The sequence below is a fragment of the Diabrotica virgifera genome, chromosome 10, assembly GCF_917563875.1.
Source record: "Diabrotica virgifera virgifera chromosome 10, PGI_DIABVI_V3a".
Taxonomy (NCBI): Eukaryota; Metazoa; Arthropoda; class Insecta; order Coleoptera; family Chrysomelidae; genus Diabrotica; species Diabrotica virgifera.
This window is the reverse complement of record NC_065452.1, coordinates 140,920,554-140,943,365: the sequence shown is the minus strand read 5'-3', so window position 1 is coordinate 140,943,365 and position 22,812 is coordinate 140,920,554. Positions and strand designations below refer to the sequence as shown.

General features: G+C 34.9%; 1 protein-coding gene across 1 annotated transcript in view; it reads left to right on the top strand.

Moving 5' to 3' along the window:
* The first annotated feature begins 927 nt into the window (after window positions 1-927).
* The window catches only part of LOC126893230 (putative gustatory receptor 28b), a 131,699-nt gene continuing 109,814 nt past the window's right edge, over window positions 928-22,812 (top strand). The window contains exons 1-4 of the mRNA XM_050663208.1: window positions 928-992; window positions 1,141-1,529; window positions 9,488-9,779; window positions 20,836-20,898. Of these exons, the coding sequence (XP_050519165.1) occupies window positions 984-992; window positions 1,141-1,529; window positions 9,488-9,779; window positions 20,836-20,898 (753 nt within the window). The 5' untranslated portion in view covers window positions 928-983. The remainder of the gene's footprint in view (window positions 993-1,140; window positions 1,530-9,487; window positions 9,780-20,835; window positions 20,899-22,812) is intronic.

Sequence of the window (22,812 nt, the reverse complement as noted above, 5' to 3'; positions counted from 1 at the left end):
AGACGGTCCGTTATACTTGTATGAAATATATAGAAATAAAAATAGCACGGGAAAAACAAGCCACGAACAACGGCGTAACCAGGATGATCCTAAGGGGGGGGGGGTGGTTACAGTTACAACTACTGAAGAGTCTCTAGGCAGGCGCGGATCTAGAAAGCCATAATAGGGGGGGGGGGCAGTCTTACTGCAAATATATTATCCAGATTTAGCCATACGACTCACATTTACTCTAAGGATAAAATTCACTCATCCCAGATGCCTACGGTATCAAAAGGATTGAGCTCTAGTGGGACTCTTTCCGTGTTACGCATGAAACACTGAAATAGTCCGTGGGGTCATGGGTGGGTGGTGGGTGTCCAATATAATAGGGGGTCCATGGACCCGTTGACCCCCACCCCTGTATCCGCGCCTGTCTCTAGGGGTATGGTGTTAAGCGCGTATAGAGCTTAAAGTTCATCCCAATGGGGGGGCTATAACCCCCAAACCCCCCTGGTTACGCCTATGGCCACGAAAGAATCCATGGAGTGATATGAAACAACACTTAAATCCAAGAAAACAAAAAAGGATCTTTCAGAGCATAGTGCTGAATATTACTCTATATGGAGCGGAAATTTGGCCAATGATAATAACAATAGGTACACAATAAAATATGAACAGTTGAATTGGACTTTATGAGAAGATGTCTACAAATCACCAGAGAAAATAGAATAAGAACAGAGGAAATATGGAACAGAATGGAAGTACAATGCTCACTTGGAAAACAGAGCCCTGCAGTGGTACGGACATGTACAAAGAATGCCAAAGCACAGGTGGCTGAAAAAACTATTGGACTGGGACCCGCCGTGAAGAAGACGGAAAGGAAGAAAACTGCTATGAGATGGAAAACTTACATAGGAAATGATAGATAGAGACATCAGAGAAGGTGGGACTCAATGGGAAAACGCCGAAGAAGACAATGAGGCTTATATGGTTCTTCTTTTCTGATGAGCTTGGTATTGAGTCAAATAAGATATATGATAGAATTCTCGATTTATATGAATGCACTCAGAGCTATTTCTTTTGGCACTTATTTTTTTATTATTTTACTTTTTTTTTACTCAGAATACAGAAGTATCTAATTATTATTTTGTTTATTTTTAGATGGTGATTTGGTTGAACGAGTTAATTATATTTGACAGGAAGATATTGAAATCATATGTGAACATCAACTTTCAACAAGAATATTTAATAATATTCTTAATATCTCTGATCCTTAGTACTATTAGTTTAAGCACAACAGTATTTATTTTCGCAGTAGATATACTGTGCTTTTTTCCTAGTAGTTTTAAAAGCGTATCCGCAAATATATGCTATTGTGCCCCCATAATGGCGACTAATATGTTCTTCTTGAAAATATGTGCAATGTTGTTGATAATGAAGCAAAGGTTTAAATGGATAAACCATGGAATAGAAAATTTAAAGCACATGTCTGATGAAAAATCAGCCTTCTACTACGCGATTCACACATTTGATAAGAATTTTCAAGTTATGTAAGTACATCCTGTACAAGGTTTCTTATCCATTCATAATTCCTAAATTTAACTTTTGTTTTGCTCATATTACTGACTGTTGGAAACATTGTTGTCTATCTTTAACTGTACATATTAGTTCAAATGCAATATATCTTGTCACTTTTGCTACCTGATCATCAGTGGCGTAACAAACTCCGTCGGGGCCTCCCCGCAGAATTGGAAATGAGGCCCCCTTTAAAAAATTACTAATTGCAACATATGTAACAAATAGCTATATTTGTTACAGTCCAGTAAATGAACGTAAAATATGTCGATACCGTGTAATTTTCAGTGTCACCACCGAAGTGGTCAACTCAAGACTTTTCGAGTTATTTATGAGTAAAAATGTTTATTGCTCAACAAAAAACCACGTTGTTAGGCGATTTTTCGCAAATAGTTCAAAGAGTAAGTATTTGATCGAACAGAATATTGTTAGCAAAAATGTATCTAGCTTATAAAAAAAAAAGAAACAAAGATGAAGTTTATCGACCCAGTAAAAGAAAAGTTGTAGCTCACGAAAAGTTTTTCTTATTCGTCAAATTCCAAATCAAATATTTCAACGTGAAATAACCAAAAAATTAAATACTTTTCGGGGAAACTCATTAGAACTTTTTTAAAGTGTTTATAAGAAGCTTTATTTTTTACAAAAGCTTTATTTTCTAGCATCAAAACTAAGCCAGTTACTCTTAAAATACAGTTAGTCTCATTTTTTGGTAAAAAAATTGTAAAAATCTCCCCCTATTTAGCATCCCAAACGAAACTAATCATTATCGTCTTACAAATTACTTAACTTTTTTATATCGCCTGCAAGTTTCACCGGTTCAAAGTGTTTATTTTTAAAAGGGGTCTAGTTGAAAGGGCTTGAACGAGTCACTAATCAGAGTATATGCAAATTTTAAACAGCCATATCTTAACCAATTTTTGTCTTACAGAAAAACAGAATAATGCCAAAATATTTATAAAAGCAAGACCTACATTTCTTTACTGTTTGAGATTTTTCGTATCACTAATACTTATTTTTTAAGTTATTTTTAAAAGAAGGCATTTTTCGAAAATAAAAAAACTTTTTTTACTATGAAACCAAATTTTTTCAAAAATAAAAACTTCGAACTGTTCAAACTACAGATCATATAAACAATAAATATTTAATGTAAATGGTAAAGCGCTAATGATATTTTTTTTTGGGGTGCGAAATAGGGGCAGATTTTCACGATTATTTTTACCAAAAAAAAAAGGGGTCAACTTTATTTGAGCGTAACTCGTATAGTTTTGGTGCTAGAAACTTTAATAAAAAAATAAAAATAAAGCTTTTTTTGAAACATTTAAAAAAGTTTTAATTAGTTTTTCCCGAAAAGTGCTTCATTGTTTGGTTGTTCCAGGTTGAAATATTCGATTTGGAATTGGACGAATAAGAATAATTTTTCATGAGCTTCAACTGTGCTTTTACTGTGTCGACAGACTTCATGAATAAGTACACCATTTTTTTGTATCTTATAACAACAGTTTTGCTACAAATGTTTTTCGATATCTAATATTTAATTCGATAAATACTTATTTTTGAGTTATTTGCGAAAAACCCGTCTGAAAACGTTGTTTTTTTGGTAAAATATTAACATTTGCATTCGCAAATGACTTGAAAAGTATTAACATAGATAAAGAAACTCTATAGAACAAAAGTTGCTTTACTAGTCAATTTATTTAAACATTTAAGCATTTCCGGATTAAACGTACTTATATTTCTCACCCCAAGGAGGGGTGTCACCCCCTCCTGGGGGTCCAACTTTGAAGTGGAGTGTACTAGAACCTAAATCCAAATTGTCCAGCAAATACGTCCTTCGCGAGGTTGATAATTTCACTCCAAAACTGTCATTTACTGAAACTTCATTTTCAATACTGCACTGCTTAAAAAAATTATGTATGCAAATAATATAACAACACATTTTTATATATTATATTAGACGGCAAGATGGGGCCCTTGACATATTGGGGCCCCCATAAGCTTGGTAAGCTTAGGGCGTGGGGGCCTCTGTTACGCCTCTGGATAATTGTATCGAAATACTAAACGTAGGTAAAGATTAAAGAGAAAACCCATTTATAGATTTAGAAATATTGTTCTAAAATTAGGCAAATTGCATTTCTCAAATCTTTCAATAGTCACGTACAAAGCATTATAGTTTATTGTCGTCACGATAAAAGTTCGTGAGACCGGAAAGGAGTAAGTTTCTAGATATGAGATGATTCACTTGCCGAATACGCCTATTTAGAAATTTACGTTTTTAAATTCAAACACACAAAGTGAAATCATATACCTATAACAGTCCCCTGATCGATTGGGGGGCCCCGCAAGCTTCACGCTGCGGGGGCCTCTGTTACGCCCCTGCTGATCATTTTCTAATACCTATTTATTGTGTTCGGATGGTGTGAAATTTGCTACCGGCTGCCAAGGTGTGAGGGATCAGGCACCTGGCAGAAATTGTGCGACTGAATCCAAATTTTCATTTAATTTAAGAAAATGTCAGCGAATTGGTACATGGAACGTCCAGGGACTGATCCAAAATCCTGGAAAGTTACACATAATTGAAAAAGAAATGGCAGACCACAATCTTTCGGTACTGGGACTCTCAGAAGCTCACTGGAGAGGAAAAGGGCATTTTAAAACAACTGCTGGCAACGTCGTCTATTTTTCAGGCCCAGATAACAAAAGTACAAATGGAGTCGCAATAATTGTACCCTCTAAACTTAACGACTGCGTAATTGGATATAATACTATTGATGACAGGATAATATCCCTTAAAATGAGAATATCCACCAATACCCTACACCTTGTCCAGGTATACGCTCCTACAACAGCTGCACAAGAAGAAGACATCAACAGGTTCTATGGTTGTTTAGAAGAAACTGTTCGCGCTATTCCGAATCGTGAACTCGTCATAATTTTAGGAGATTTTAACGCCAAAGTGGGTTCATCTAATGAAAATATTGAAGGAGTGCTGGGCAAAAATGGACTAGGACAGAAAAATGAGAATGGTGACCGTCTAGTGGAGTTCTGTGTAGAACAACATCTTACAATTACAAACACATTATATCAACATCATCCACGGAGATTATACACATGGCGCAGCCCAGATGGACGAACAAGGAATCAAATAGACTACATCCTAATAAGATCAAGATGGAAATCGTCGTCCATCAACTGTAAAACATATCCTGGCGCAGACTGTGGAAGCGATCATCAACTCTTGGTATTGAACGTTCGACTTCGTTTTAAAGTCCCCAAAAGAAGACCCCAGAGAAAAGTCATGTTTCTAAGTCCATCAAAAATCAATGACTTCCGACAAAACCTAGAAGATGCTCTTTCTTTAGACCAAGTAGATAATGACCCTGAGAGCACTTGGATCTATCTCAAAGATAAGGTAATCGAGGCTGCAAAAGACTGTGAGGCAGCGGTTTCCACTGGCCGTAAGCCATGGATATCCGATAATACGTGGACTGTGATTCAACGCAGAAAAGCACATAAAACTAGATACGGAACAAACGATGAATACAGAGCGTTATCGAGAGAAATCAGAAAACAGTGCCGCAAAGATAAAGCTGATTACATCTCTCAAATATGCAGAGAGATAGAGGAACATGGCTGTCGAAATGAACCGAGTGACTTATTCCAGAAGATTAAACTCCTTACCAGAGAGTTTAAACCTCAAACGTGGTCTGTAATAGATAAGGAAGGTAATTTAAAGACCGATACTGATGAAATATTGGAAACATGGCGAAACTACTGTGGCGAGCTATATAAAAATAACGAGGTATCAGCAGAAAATCAGTGGCCTTCTGACTACCCTAGAGAACCTACTGTCTTACTCGCTGAAGTCAAAGATGCAATTAAATCACTAAAGGGAAATAAATCCCCAGGCATTGATTCAATACCATGTGAAATACTACAGTTACTAGGTGACAAAGGATTACATATCATCCATTCTATCTGTGTCGCTGTTTGGAATTCAGGAAAATGGCCATCTGATTGGTGTACCTCAATTTATATCCCACTACACAAAAAAGGAACTACTACCAGATGTGAAAACTACCGCACACTGTCACTAATAACACATGCTAGTAAAATCTTGTTGCATATCATCAAAAACAGATTAAAAACCTATCTACATTACCAAATACCTCAGGAACAAGCGGGGTTTGTAAAGGGTAAAGGTACAAGGGAACAAATCCTGAACCTGAGACAACTCATTGAAAAGTCTAGAGAATTTCAAGTACCTATGATTATATGCTTCGTTGACTACCAAAAGGCATTTGATTGTGTAAGCTGGATAAATCTGTGGTCAATTTTAATAGAAATGGGCGCACCAATGCACCTGGTGACACTTATTAAAAATCTATACCAGTCTAATATAGCGACAGTACGACTAGATCAGAAGTTCTCAAACCAATTCAAGACCGAGAGAGGTGTTAGACAAGGATGCGTGTTGTCACCTGACTTATTTAACATTTATGGTGAACATGTCATGAGGATGGTTTTAGAAGGATGGGCCGGTGGAGTAACAGTAGCTGGTAAGAAAATCTCCAATTTAAGATTTGCTGATGACACTACACTTATAGCAGCAAATGAGCAAGAAATGTTTGATCTTCTGCGAAGAGTTGAGTACGAAAGCAATAGAGTTGGTCTGAAAATCAATAAAGCTAAGACAAAAATAATGGTGGTCGACAGATTTGACACTATTCAACTGACTAACATATTACAGGAATACCAGATAGTAAACACCTTTGTCTATCTCGGGTCTAGTATAACTAACGATGGTAACTGTGAAGCAGAAGTTCGGAGACGTATTGGTATGGCAAAAAATGCGATGAGTCGCCTAACTAAAGTTTGGAAAGACAGATCTATCTCTCAAAATATCAAGATGAGACTGGTGAATGCCCTTGTATTCTCAATATTTCTATACGGAGCAGAGACTTGGACTCTTCGCGCATGCGAGCGCCAGAAAATTGATGCCTTTGAGATGTGGTGCTGGAGAAGAATGCTGCGCATACCTTGGACAGCTCATAGGACAAACGTTTCCATTCTAAACCAACTCAATATTAAAAAAAGGCTGTCCACAATATGTCTGCAACGAATTCTGCAATTCTTTGGTCACGTAGTTCGCAGAGGTGACGACAGTTTGGAGAGATTAATTGTTTCTGGAAACGTTCCGGGGAGAAGATCAAGAGGACGATCACCAACTAGATGGTCTGACCAAATAAAGCATTCAGCTGGAAACTCATTCTGCGCAGCTCTTAGAGCAGCTGAAGATAGAGACCAATGGAGAAACATTGTTAGGAATATTGGAAGAAATCACGATCCTCAGTAATGGGGAAACGACAGGAGAGAGAGATTTATTGTGTTTCCCATATCTAACAGACAATTTGATTTCGTCTTAAACACACATCAAAATATGAGATACGGTTATTTATAGTGCGAGGGTGGAGATGGGGCAGGCCAATCAATACTCAATAGATACTTAATTTAAAAGTTGACGTGTCCCAGTAATTTTTTTTTATAATTTTTAAACGCTTTTCTTTACTTCAATAGTTTGCATCAAATTTTTAGACGTTAATTTGACTGACTTTTCTTCAATGCAAATGAATGAAGATTTGCAGATATATGCACTAGCGGGAACAATACACAAATAGTCAATAAATTTTTTTTATGTTTATTAATTGTTTAAATAAAAAAAAAACGATTTTAATGGAAAATGCTTAAATTCTCTTGTTTTTTACAATGTAGAAACTTGAAACTTTTACGGATTGTAGCTAATGATATGAACTATACATAATTTCACTTTTTACTTTAATTGTTTATGTACGTTATGCTTCATAAATAAACAATAAAGTTTCAAATTTTGAACGCTCATATATTTGTTTATACTTATATAAATCGGCGTTTATTCGTGTCAAATTTCAATACGATACGAAACAAAACTTCAACCAAAACTCGAATTCAAAAAATTCGTGTTTTTATCGTAGTCTTAGAAAAACCACCGGTAGAGACGTTTTGTGCTATAATTAACATTAGAATTCGTTTTGTCGTATTAATTAAACGCTTTTCTTTAGTTCAATGGTTTGGGTCAAATCTTTGGACATTAATTTGACTGCCTTTTCTTCAATGCAAATGACTAAAGATTTGCAGACATATGCATTCGCGAGAACAATACACCAATAGTCAATAAATTTTTTATTTTTAGTCTTTAAATAAAAACCGATTTTAACGGAAAATGCTTAAATTCTCTTGTTTTTTACAATGAAGAAACTTGAAACTTACAGATTTTACCTAATTAGGTATATGAATTACACATAATTTAACTTTTTACGTTAATTGTTTACGTTATGCTTCATAAATAAACAATAAAGTTTCAAGTTTTTTGCCGATTCCGACTACTTTTCATGTTTGTACATCAGATGTTTTATACATATTTTAATAAACATGACGATAATACATTTTAATGTTTGAAAAGTTAAGACTAAAAAGTAAAAAATAAAAAAAATATTTTTAAGAAACGCTTTTCTTTAGTTACGAGTGACTAAAATTAAACATATTATAAAAAGATCAACTAAAAAGCAAAAAATTTTAAAAAATTGAAAAAATCTAACACATTCGTCAAAGAAAAGCGTGGTGCGAAAACCGTTTATTCGATGAAGACGAGCCACGCTTTTCTTTGAAAAATGTGTTAAATTTTTTCATTTTTTTTTTATTTTTTGCTTTTTAGTTGATTTTTTTATAATATATTTACTTTTAGTCACTCGTAACTCAAGAAAAGCGTTTCTTAAACATATTCTTTTCATATTTTTTATCTAAAATAAGGACACAAACAAATTCATTCCATAAGTGGTTTCCATACTTTATAATTTCAAAATTTCACCCTGTATTATTCTTAATATACTCTAATTATCACTGGGGAACAATTTGAAACACAATTTCTGTTGAGTTAGATTTTTTAGCTGTTTTCTATAGAATTAGGCATGGTGGTTTCAAAACTGTTTTTAGTTTTCTTCTATCACGTCACGTTCATTTTCTATGTGGGTGGGGGAATGACTCGCTGATAACTGCAACTGGTCTAGACTTGCCTGTTCCTGTTCAGTTACGTCAGTTATATTGTGGTGAAACGTTGTGTGTCGGTTAGCAGTATTTAGTATTTCGTTAGTAAAGTGCATAGAACTACTTAGTGTGTTTGATCTGAAACGTTTCCTTATGGCTACCTCTGCTCCTACTCGTCGTAAGTGTGAAAAGAGCTCCGATTCGTTTTGTTATATATGTGGCAGTTTTACCATTTCCAGTCAAAGGACAAACATCAGTACATTTGTCAGACAAGCATATTTTGCCTATTTAAATTGAAACTTGGTGATCAAGATAGAGCATGGGTACCTCATAAAGTGAGACATGGGCACCTCAGTTTAAAAAGTTGACGTGATAGACAAAATATGAGGTTATTCTCAGATTCAGACGCCAAAAATTAGTGAAAAACAAGTGTCAGATCTAACTCAACAAAAAATATGTTCCCCAGTGTTATATATGATATAGTTCGTTGAAATCATGCTGTTAAGCAGCTTTAAAAATATAAAAATATAGAGGGTGCTCAATTTCAAATAAAGCTTATGAACGTTGCTAGACTTGCATGAATTACCCTGTACATTTAAATTTATGTTTAAAAAGTTCACATTTATAGTTTTTACAATTTTTTTAAATAATTTTATTCCATAAGTGCCTTTCACACTGTACCTATATGCGCATATTTTTGACTTTTTGGTGTATATAGTCCGATCTCTAGCTAAAATTCCTAGGTTAGGTAATAATGCTGAATGAATGAATTATTAATAACTAAAAATGATCATCGAATTCACTGCAGAAAAAATATATCTATAATATTTTAACGTTAACATTTTTTATTTTTTAGGTGTTTGCAAGAACAGCAAATACATGCATTGGAGGAGTTACGCATCAAACATTACAAAATCCACTGTTTGACCGAAGAAATAAACTCGATGTTTGCTTTTCCTATTCTATTCAGTTTCATCCAACTTGTTTTAGGATTTCAAAATTATAGTTTGTATTTCATAAGAGTTCCATCTACAATGTTTGCTCAAAAAACTACAAAATTGTACTCGTTTTTTGGCAAAGGAATCATTGCAATTTATACAGGACAGTTGGTAGCAATATCTTATATTTGTTCTTGGCTAAACTATGAGGTACCTATAGTAAATTATATGACATACACTGGGGTGCAAAATTAACAGAGGACACTCAGTTTTTCCTAAAAATTGGCTTTTAAAGAAGTTTAAAATGTTCCCAATTAAGTATTTATCTAATAATAAACAAAATTTAAGTCAAATTTAATACAACTCAAGAATATTACACACGAAAAAGAAAAAAATTTTAAAAATCTGAAAATATATGCAAAAGAAACAAAAATTCATTATTTTTAATTTAAACATTTTTTTATGAAAAACAATATTTATAGCCAGTGAAATTCCGACTAACGGTCGTCCTGTAAGGCTAAAAATTTTTCTAGTGATAATTCATAGCACACCAAGGCTAAAAACCATGACCTGGCAGGCCTCAGCGGTGCACGTGTATCTACCAGGTGAATCGAAAAGTGCAAACTTAGGGGGTAAAATAAACTTTCTCCTGTAAGGTTTAAATTTAAGTATGTGTTTGAGTAAGTCATTTAGAAGAAATGTGTACAATGACAGGCGATTCTGAAGAGCATAAGACCTTGCCAGGCGAGGGGAAAGATTATGGGTTTTTCCTAAAATTATTCTTCTTGCATCGAACAAATTTTTTTTAGATTTTTTGAATCATTTCAAACAGAAAACGTCTTTCGTGATTTTTCTCTTAAGTTAATAGTTTTTGTTATATGAACGATTGAAAATTTTGAAAATTGAGAAATCGGCCATTTTTAACCCTAAATCGGACATTTATCTAAAAATTTCAATGTTGCCAAGGTACGTAGATATTCTTTAAACATTAATAATTGATGAAATCCCGAAGAGTTTTTTGGAATAAAATATCGAAAACCCCTTTGTTTTTTTAATTGCTAATCAAGCGTGTGCGACACTGTAGTATAAGTGAGGACGTTTGAGTTTGCATAAATTCATTATCTCGAGAATGGGCAAATTTCAAGAGAAATCCTCAGACAGGTCGATTTTTATTTTTGAATTAGGATTTTTTGGCATATATATAATACTAGTGACGTCATCCATCTGGGCGTGATGACGTAATCGATGATTTGTTTAAATAAGAGTAGGGGTTGTGTGATAGCTCATTTGAAAGGTTATTTAATTCTCTATTCAGTTATATAAACATTAACATAATTATTTATACAGGGTGTACAAAAAAAATGTTCATCTATTTGTCAAATTTAATCAAAGGTCATTTAATAAGAAAAAATTTTTTGTACACCCTGTATAAATAATTATGTTAATGTTTATATTAGTGAATAGAAAATTCAATAACCTTTCAAATGAGCTATCACACAACCCCTACTCTCATTTAAAAAAATCATCGATTACGTCATCACGCTCAGATGGATGACGTCACTAGTATTATATATATGCCAAAAAGTCCTAATTTAAAAATAAAAATCGACCTGTCTGAGGATTTCTCTTGAAATTTGCACATTCTCGAGATAATGAATTTATGCAAACTCAAACGTCCTACTTATACTACAGTGTCGCACCTGCTTGATTAGCAATTAAAAAAACAAAGGGGTTTTCGATATTTTATTACAAAAAACTCTTCGGGATTTCATCAATCAATGTTTAAAGAATATCTACGTATCTTGGCAACATTGAAATTTTTAGATAAATGTCCGATTTAGGGTTAAAAGTGGCCGATTTCGCAATTTTCAAAATTTTCAATCGCTTATATAACAAAAGCTATTAACTTAAGAGAAAAATCACTAAAGACGTTTTCTGTTTGGAATGATCCAAAAAACCTAAAAAAAAATTGTTCGATGCAAAAAGAATAATTTTAGAAAAAACCCCTAATCTTTCCCCTCGCCTGGCAAGGTCTTATGCTCTTCAGAATCGCCTGTCATTGTACACATTTCTTCTGAATGACTTACTCAAATACATACTTAAATTTAAACCTTACAGGAGAAAGTTTATTTTACCCCCTAAATTTGCACTTTTCGATTCACTTGGTAGATACACGTGCACCACTGAGGCCTGCCAGGTCATGGTTTTTAGCCTTGGTGTGCTATGAATTATCACTAGAAAAATTTCTAGCCTTACAGGACGAGCGTTAGTCGGAGGGTTCACTAGCTCTTAGACTATTAGTAGGGTGTATTGACGTCCATTAAGTTAGCAGAATAAAGTCAGCAGAACACAGTTATTATTATACCACAATTAAGTGTACTTAAATAAAATGCAAATTTAATGTTTCAAGAAAAAATTTATTGCTCTTTCTTTTAAAAAGTTATCCCATGTTCTGCTAACTTGATTTCAAGCTAGCAGAACAGTAGTTCAAAAATTGATAAATCATTTATAATAATTGAATACCAGAGTATTCTCTGAATTAAATGCAAATTTTTTTTAATCTTTTTTTTTTAAGTTATCGCATTGATGGTTTCAAACTCACCATGGTTACGTAGAATACGTCGTCCCAAAATAATCCCATGCATGCTCTTTTGGATTTAAGTCTGTGACTCTTTGGGAAAGTACCTACAGTTATTTAAATAATCGCTCTTAACCCTTATCCGGGCAACACATTTTACTTACGTAACCGGGCAACTCGGGTCCGTTGGGCCCACCAGTGTTCTTGAATGTACTATTCATATTTACCCATATATTTCTAATATTCTTTTTTGATTTTTTATTAAAGTTAAATTTAAATTGTCTAGATTAAGTATGCTACTATGCAAGAAAACTTTTGTAGAAAAAATATTTATTCACAAGTAATAAACATTTGGAAGGTTATGTTTTTCCTGATAAATAGTATTTCTGAAAGTTTTTGTTGACTTGATTCCACACATCTCGTTTTGCTGCTAATTTGTCGTTCCTTCTTCGTTCAGACCTCGTGTCCTTATCATCAAATCGAACAAATCTTAGAAAATCCTTGAATCGTTTTAACCTCATGGTAGCTTTAAATATAGTAGGTCCATAAAGTTTACTCCAAAGTATATCTACATTATGGATGTTGGCACTCAGGTGCCTTGCAGTTAGTAGTAGTCCAATAAAGGCATAAAGCTCTGTAGAGTCGGAATATTTTCAGTTCTGTATCCCCAGGACTTTTTCGACTTCTCTATTTGTACACTTTACTATTTCGTTCACAATTTTTTCGTCCACAAACAAACAAAAGGAATCAACAGGATCATCTACACTTTGACCAGGGGCTAACCTTACTTTGTGCACTTTGCTTTTTATTATGTCGCAGGATCGCATACGTCCTGTCGGTTGTGGTTGACTCTTCCAGTTAATTCCATCCTTAGTTTCAAAAAATACATACTCTGAAATCTGGGAACTTGTAGCTACACATTCTTCCTCATCATCACTCAATACTACTTGCTAATCATCCTCTTCACTTGCTTCCGAAAGATGATCTTCAATTTCAAAGTCACTTTCAATGCCACCTGCTTTAGGAGATCCTTCATCATCGGAATACCATACATTATTAGCAATATCTTGCAGTTCTGCAGCTGATAATGGTTTTTGGGACATTTTATTCGCACTATCTACTTTCACTGTAATTCAATATAATTTTAGGAGCTTAGTTCTCGACACTAACATCGATATCAAACGACTGATAGCAGATGCATTATTTATTTCAAAATATGTATAGGTAGGTACCTACCTAACAATATTATTGCATTCCAACAATGATTATTAGTTTTTAAAATTCATTTAGAATAGATATAACACCTATTGTAAGCATCTCTTTGATGTTCACATCAAGGAGATTTTACGTTGTTTGTTACACGTTTAGACTTTATTATTGGATTTCCGGAATCATAAAAGTCGTTTAGATAATCCACAAAAACATTACCTCACTGCCAGATTAACTTCTGTAACAAAGATTTAGACTTTGAGTATAAATACAAATAGGGTCCGACGGGCCCGTGTTGCCCCTTTACGTCACAAAATTCTTTCGACGCAATAATTTCAAAAATTATAATGAATATTTTGAATAGCTCATGACTATGTTGAAGGAAGCATACTTCTAAACAAATTCAGTGATGCATAAAATTCAATAAAATTTTTTTTATCAGTTTATGATAAAAGTATTGGCGTCTCGGGCCCGTTGGGCCCACCTTGCCCGGATAAGGGTTAATATTAAAGAGCTATCTATGACATATAACTTTTATTTGAACCATTTTTCTCTAAAATGTGAAAAGGCGTTTGATATTGCTTCGAAAATTGGCCGATTGCCGCATTGACTACCAAAATATTGCCTTAAGTGCCCGATTTCATGAAGATAACAAAAAGTTCCTAATAGAACGTGGAATTAGACAGGGTGATATGAAATTATCCATGAAATACAGTTTACGTTTACAGCTATACTCGAATACATGTTTAAGCGAATGGAACGAGGGAATTAGGTAATATAAATGGAGACGATCTGAACCACCTAAGATTTGCCAATGACATCGTTTTAATATCTGATAAAAATTGATAAATATATATATATATATATATATATATATATATATATATATATCTCCTGTCGTTTCTCCATTGGTCTCTATCTTCAGCCGCTCTAAGAGCTTCGCAGAATGAGTTTCCAGCTGAATGCTTTATTTGGTCAGACCATCTAGTTGGTGATCGTCCTCTTGATCTTCTCCCCGGAACGTTTCCAGAAACAATTAATCTCTCCAAACTGTCGTCACCTCTGCTAACCACGTGACCAAAGAATTGCAGAATTCGTTGCAGACATATTGTGGACAGCCTTTTTTTAATATTGAGTTGGTTTAGAATGGAAACGTTTGTCCTATGAGCTGTCCAAGGTATGCGCAGCATTCTTCTCCAGCACCACATCTCAAAGGCATCAGTTTTTTGGCGCTCGCATGCGCGAAGAGTCCAAGTCTCTGCTCCGTATAGAAATATTGAGAATATAAGGGCATTCACCAGTCTCATCTTGATATTTTGAGAGAGAGATCTGTCTTTCCAAAGTTTAGTTAGGTTACTCATCGCATTTTTTGCCATACCAATACGTCTCCGAACTTCTGCTTCACAGTTACCATCGTTAGCATAGGCGCCCATACACACGGGCAGGGGGGGCCGTGGCCCCCCCTAGCTTTTCGGGAAAGAAAAAAATTAAATTTATATTACATAAACGTATTTTTGTCAAAACAATATTGGATACTTTTGAGAGATAAATTGGAAACAACATATTTATTAATAAAAAAAATTCACATATTGGGTAGTTATTAATAGTTTAACAGAAAATCTTTGTGTCTGCGACAGTGGTCTGTATGGAATGTGCATAATACACATTTCCCACAATCACGGTATGCTACTAACGAAAACATTGAAAGAGATTAGAGGCGTGGGAAACATATACACTGTAATTGACACCCAAAATTACAAATTAAATGAATCATTTATAATACTGCAAAAAAACCATATCAGCAAGAAATCCGATCTCTGATCGATAATCACTAATGAGCCATTTGTCTTTAACAACTGGTATAAAATAGTAATTATATTTTATATTTTGAAAAAATTCATACTGAAAAATAATTTTTAAAATTTATTGAGCATACTAGTCAAATTTTAGTTTGCAAAAGTATTTTTTTAGTAAGTAGATTATTTTTAAAGTGTTCATTATGATGAACAGAACAATTTTATTTAAATGAAAAACAGGCGATCTTTCATGATGAATGAGTGTTATATACAGGGTGTCCCAAAAGTAGCGGAAAGGCCGAATAATTCGCGAAATGAACATCGGATCGAAAAACTGAAAAATACATGGTCAATAATTTTCAAAAATCTATGCGATGACACTAAACAAGTCCACCACTTCAACCCCTGGGTGTGGAGCGGGGGGTAACTTTAAAATCTTAAATGGAACCCCTAATTTTTGTTGCAGATTTGGATTTTCCTTGTAAAAATAAGCAAATTTTATTCGAGCCATTTTGCGAATTGTGGATAGATAGCGCTATAATCGGAAAAAACGGTATATCGTGATACCACAGCAAAATTATAGAAACGGTCTAATATCTCGAGAAATATACTTCCAAATAAAAACTAAAAAACACGTGTTTAATATTTTTCAAAAATCTATAGAATGACACCAAACAGGATTTTTCATTCCACACTCCGGAGGTGGGGTGAAAGTTAACTTTAAAATCTTAAATAGGAACCCCCGTTTTTTCTTGCAGATTGAGTTTCCTCCTCAAAAAATAAGTAACATTTATTCGAACTTTTTTAGAATTGTTGACTTGACGGATGGCGCTATATTCGGAAAATGCGATTTATTTGCGCCATCTATCAACAATTCTAAAAATGTTTGGAATATCTGTGCATTATTTTTCATAAGGATTCTATATCTGCAAAAATAAAGGGGGCTCCTTTTTAAGATTTTAAAGTAAAAACTTGGTTCGACACATACTCATGGTTAGTCTGCTCGCCAAAGTTGAAGGGAAGGCTTTGCAAGCATTGTATTCTTTTCAAACGGGTTTTAAAGAGAGGCCCAACTTTTGTGGTACCCATGACATTTCCATTTAAAAACTGGGTCTAGTGTTTAAATGTATGAATAATTCCTCACAACAGGGTTCAAACTAGGTTTTTTAGGTGGTTTAAACTACAGTAGACTCCCTCTATAACGAGAACTGAAATGGTGAATTAATTATCTCGTTATAAGCGGATCTCGTTATATCAAACAATAATAATAATGAAATTTTTTGATGCCTCTTACGTAGTTTATTATGTGTCGATGGTCAACCTGAACAGTGAACAATGAGACTTCGCCGCCATAGATTGTAAATTTCCTATAGTATTCAATATCGGTCGATAAACAGGCAGATGTTTATTACAGGTGGCCGAGTTTATTACAGCACTGGCCTCGATAATAAGACAGACGTTGGGCATTTCTATGTACAGGTAGTTAAGGCATTTATTTATTTATGACCATTACAACGCTAAAAACAGGTAAAGACAAGTATTCTTCGATTTAAATTTTCCTCGTTATAACCAAATATGCCTCGTTATAGAGCGTTATAGTTCAATAGGGATTTCATGGGACACCTAATGTACCTCGTTATAAGCGAAACCTCGTTATATCCGTGTTCGTTATAGAGAGAGTCTACCGTATATATTGTCATCCGAGATATACAAAATGTAATGTGCAACATCGTCACGTTTGGCCCCCCCTAAAAATTTTTATATGGGCGCCCTTGATCGTTAGTTATACTAGACCCGAGATAGACAAAGGTGTTTACTATCTGGTATTCCTGTAATATGTTAGTCAGTTGAATAGTGTCAAATCTGTCGACCACCATTATTTTTGTCTTAGCTTTATTGATTTTCAGACCAACTTTATTGCTTTCGTACTCAACTTTTCGCAGAAGATCAAACATTTCTTGCTCATTTGCTGCTATAAGTGTAGTGTCATCAGCAAATCTTAAATTGGAGATTTTTCTACCAGCTACTGTTACTCCACCGGCCCATCCTTCTAAAACCATCCTCATAACATGTTCACCATAAATGTTAAATAAGTCAGGTGACAACACGCATCCTTGTCTAACACCTCTCTCGGTCTTGAATTGGTTTGAGAACTTTTGATCTAGTCGGACTGTCGCTATATTAGACTGGTACAGATTTTTAATAAGTGTCACCAGGTGCATTGGTGCGCCCATTTCTATTAAAATTGACCACAGATTTATCCAGCTTACACAATCAAATGCCTTTTGGTAGTCAACGAAGCATATAATCATAGGTACTTGAAATTCTCTAGACTTTTCAATGAGTTGTCTCAGGTTCAGGATTTGTTCCCTTGTACCTTTACCCTTTACAAACCCCGCTTGTTCCTGAGGTATTTGGTAATGTAGATAGGTTTTTAATCTGTTTTTGATGATATGCAACAAGATTTTACTAGCGTGTGTTATTAGTGACAGTGTGCCGTAGTTTTCACATCTGGTAGTAGTTCCTTTTTTGTGTAGTGGGATATAAATTGAGGTACACCAATCAGATGGCCATTTACCTGAATTCCAAACAGCGATACAGATAGAATGGATGATATGTAATCCTTTGTCACCTAGTAACTGTAGTATTTCACATGGTATTGAATCAATGCCTGGGGATTTATTTCTCTTTAGTGATTTAATTGCATCTTTGACTTCAGCGAGGTTCTCTAGGGTAGTCAGAAGGCCACTGATTTTCTGCTGATACGTCGTTATTTTTATATAGCTCGCCACAGTAGTTTCGCCATGTTTCCAATATTTCATCAGTATCGGTCTTTAAATTACCTTTCTTATCTATTACAGACCACGTTTGAGGTTTAAATTCTCTGGTAAGGAGTTTGATCTTCTGGAATAAGTCCCTCGGTTCATTTCGACAGCCATGTTCCTCTATCTCTCTGCATATTTGAGAGATGTAATCAGCTTTATCTTTGTGGCACTGTTTTCTGATTTCTCTCGATAACGCTCTGTATTCATCGTTTGTTCCGTATCTAGTTTTATGTTCTTTTCTGCGTTGAATCACAGTCCACGTATTATCGGATATCCATGGCTTACGGCCAGTGGAAACCGCTGCCTCACAGTCTTTTGCAGCCTCGATTACCTTATCTTTGAGATAGATCCAAGTGCTCTCAGGCTCACTATCTACTTGGTCTAAAGAAAGAGCATCTTCTAGGTTTTGTTGGAAGTCATTGATTTTTGATGGACTTAGAGACATGACTTTTCTCTGGGGTGTTCTTTTGGAGACTTTGAAACGAAGTCGAACGTTCAATACCAAGAGTTGATGATCGCTTCCACAGTCTACGCCAGGAAATGTTTTACAGTTGATGGACGACGACTTCCATCTTGATCTTATTAGGATGCAGTCTATTTGATTCCTTGTTCGTCTATCTGGGCTGCGCCATGTGTATAATCTCCGTGGATGATGTTGATATAACGTGTTTGTAATTGTAAGATGTTGTTCTACACAGAACTCCACTAGACGGTGGCCATTCTCATTTCTCTGTCCCAGTCCATTTTTGCCCAGCACTCCTTCAATATTTTCATTAGATGACCCCACTTTGGCGTTAAAATCTCCTAAAATTATGACGAGTTCACGATTCGGAATAGCGCGAACAGTTTCTTCTAGACGACCATAGAACCTGTTGATGTCTTCTTCTTGTGCAGCTGTTGTAGGAGCGTATACATGGACAAGGTGTAGGGTATTGGTGGATATTCTCATTTTAAGGGATATTATCCTGTCATCAACAGTATTATATCCAATTACGCAGTCGTTAAGTTTAGAGGGTATAATTATTGCGACTCCATTTGTACTTTTGTTATCTGGGCCTGAAAAATAGACGAAGTTGCCAGCAGTTGTTTTAAAATGCCCTTTTCCTCTCCAGTGAGTTTCTGAGAGTCCCAGTACCGAAAGATTGTGGTCTGCCATTTCTTTTTCAATGATGTGTAACTTTCCAGGGTTTTGGATCAGTCCCTGGACGTTCCATGTACCAATTCGCTGACATTTTCTTAAATTAAATGAAAATTTGGATTCAGTCGCACAATTTCTGCCAGGTGCCTGGTCCCTCACACCTTGGCAGCCGGTAGCAAATTTCACACCATCCGACCCGGAACCGAGATGGCGCCGAGCGTGAGTCGGGTCGCTACACATTCCATCTTCACTTACCAAAATTGTCATCGTTATGGGAAGAAATTCTCTTGGGAAAATAGTGCAGTGGTTTCCCTTTGCCTTCTGCACCGCTGTATATGTGCCGTTTCTGTGGCTATCATTCTCGCCGCATGGTCAGTTTTGTAAGAGCCAGCTGCCACTGTCCAACCTATCACCATGTCTGGCTACCCTCACTTAGTTTAGCCTGCAGACCAATGCAGTTGCCCGGGATGTGGCACGTGGAGCCATAAGTGAGAGTTGAGTGCCTTATGAGGACCAGTTATCAAAAACAATCTCCCGTCTATGACGTTTGATGTGGTCGTTCCAATAAAAGGTGCTACCTCTATAACACACTCGTACACCCCAATGTGTAAAATAATATACGGGAAATAAATATTCTCACCCTCGTCTGTGCTGCCATCTTGAGAACATTTTCGCTGTCTACAGCTCATCAGTCAAGCTCTCAGAACAGACGAAAATGTAGAATATTCCTTCCATATACCCGCGGCCGTAAGACAGCCATGCAGTCCTTATGGGACTAGCGCAATCTGAGTTAGTTAGAAGCAACCTACCTTGCTCGTTTCGGTACGAAACCGATCTGTGCCTCTTTTTTGAGGCCACTAGATGTCACCTCGTATTTATTGAAAAATACCTACGGCGTCAAATAAGCAGGAAATAATCGCAACTTTCTACTTTTCAAAAGTATGAAAATAATATGTAAAATAATATACGGGAAATAAATATTCTCACCCTCGTCTGTGCTGCCATCTTGAGAACGTTTTCGCGAGAGAGATGCCACTCCGGCAGTCCAATTGTGCATCTTACTTGCACTCACATTTACGGCCGCCTACCACGTGCATGGCGTTCAATATTACTTAAAAATAACAGCTTAGTAATAAAATAATTACAAAAATTTCTTCGGAATCTTGTAGGGGGCATTAAACTTTGATTTAGTCACTTTCTGACTTTCATAATAATAACTTTTAACCTAGTTATTAAGCCTTGAAAATCGCCATTTTTCGTTTTTTTCAATTTTAAATTGCTTACAACTCGAAAACCATCAACTTTAGAGAAAAATTATAAGAGACCTTTTTTTATCCATAATGCTCTAAAAAACCTACAAAAAAATTGTCCGGGACCAAAAATATTGATTTTTGCAATTTGATTAAAAAAAATTTTTCACGTGGGCGACTTCTTGAACCTTATTCTGGAATGTCTCACGAATGTAAGTATGCAAAAAAATCTCATGGGAATATTTTTCCCAACGAACCCGCCGTTTTCGTCTTGTCTAATATCATATTAAAGAAACCCACAAAGCATTTAACCCACACTTTAACTCTTGTTGATTCTTGATAATATTTTTAAAGAGACGTATCGATGGCAGTAAAAGACAGGGGAATTGGAAAGATACTGTAAAAATATTCATTTAAAAAAAATACATTAGGGCTTTCAATAAAATATAAATATTTTCATAATTTTTTAGGCACATAGAACCGGAAGCATTTTAGAAAGATTTAAACATATATCCAATGAGATAGATGAATATGTAAGTAGTACTAACTTAGGTTATAATATAACTGGCTTAACCAATACTTTGTAACATTAGTAGTTCGATTAGTTATTGCCCAGAATAATAATCTAAAAAAATCTGTTAAAAATATTTATTTAAGAATGAACTTTTTATCTATGAGGTAAGGTTGACAATTGGTCGAGGTTGATAAAATGATGAACTACATGTACTACGTATTTTCAGTATTACTTAAAAAACCCAACAACAAATTTTTAATATGGATAATTTATGAGGAGCTCTGGCTCCGCTGAAAGTCGTAATAATTGTGGCAGTCTTCTTCTTAGGGTGCCTGTCCGTTCCGAACGTTGGTGATTATTCTGGCTATGATGACTTTGTTGGTTGCTATACGGAATAGTTGTGTTGAGGTCTATCTATACCATGCTCTCAGGTAAGCAAGTCAGGATATTCTTTTTCGTCCCTTTTTCCTTCAATTTTACCTTGTAAAATGCATTGGAGTAGCTCGTATCTGCCTCGATTTCTCATTATATGTCCCAAAAACTGCAGCTTACGGGCCTTCACGATGTTGACTAAATCTGCGGTTGTGTTCATCCTTCGTAGTACTTCTTCATTGGTGACTTTGTCTGTCCATGGTATCTTCAGGATCCTTCTGTACAACCATAGCTCGCAAGCCTGAAGTTTGGATAGTTTCTGCCTTCAATGTCCACGTTTCTACTTCGTATAGGCTCACTGAGTACACGTAACATTTAACGAGCCTTATTTTTGTTTTTAGGGTGAGGTCATGGCTCTTGAACACAGAGCTCATTGTCAAGAATGCACTTTTTGCCTTTCCGATGCGACATCTAATCTCTTGAGTATTGTCCCATGACTCATTGATTATAGCTCCCAAGTAGTTGTATTGTGAGACACGTTCAATTCTCATTTGGTTCACATACAGATTTGCTCCAGTTATGTTTTGCTTGCTGATGATCATTAGCTTGGATTTGTTGGTGCTTATATCTAATCCATATGTTCTACCCACATAACAATTTCATGTTCTTAGTAGATTCATAGAACATACTTTTCAGAAAAAGTATATACTTAGAATATGCGTAATTACCATTGCGAATGTGCAGAGCATATACTGAGTATATACTACATTACAGTACTTAAACGTTCTATGTATATACTTAGAATGTACTACCGCACTTCTTTTCAGTATATACCAAGAACATACTTTTTAGAAGATTCTAAGGAGGTGCTATAAACCTTCTATTTATATACTTAGAATGTACTATCGCACATATTTTTAGTATATGGGAAGAATATTCCAAGGAAGTGCTATATACCTTCTAGTTACATACTTAGAATGTACTAGGGCACATATTTTTAGTATATGGGAAGAATATTCCAAGGAAGTGCTATATACCTTCTATGTATATACTTAGAATGTACTATCGCACATATTTTTAGTATATGGGAAGAATATTCCAAGGATGTGCTATATTTCTCAGAAGTATGTTTTCAACATCACCCAATCTCATCCTAGGTTCTACTAATATATTATATTTACATATTCTAATTGCATATGAGAATGTATAGTTATTGCATTCTACAATATTACGTAAAAAGTAAGTATAAAATGTATAAACTTTAGTTAGTTATATAGGTACCTATGTATAATAAATATTATATGGGTAAGTAGCCTATATATAAAATATAAGTAATATATTTAGTTATTATGTGCACATCAAAATAAAAATGCTGCTTATATAATTATATAATAGCCAAATATATAATATAATATGTATGTAAATTACTAAAATTTATAGGTATCTATATACATTATACATACTTTTACTTACTAGGTATTTAGGAAATATTGAAGTACCAATATGAATTTATTATTTTCAAGCTGCTTTTTATGTTCTTAAAATGTTTTAGTCCTTGTAG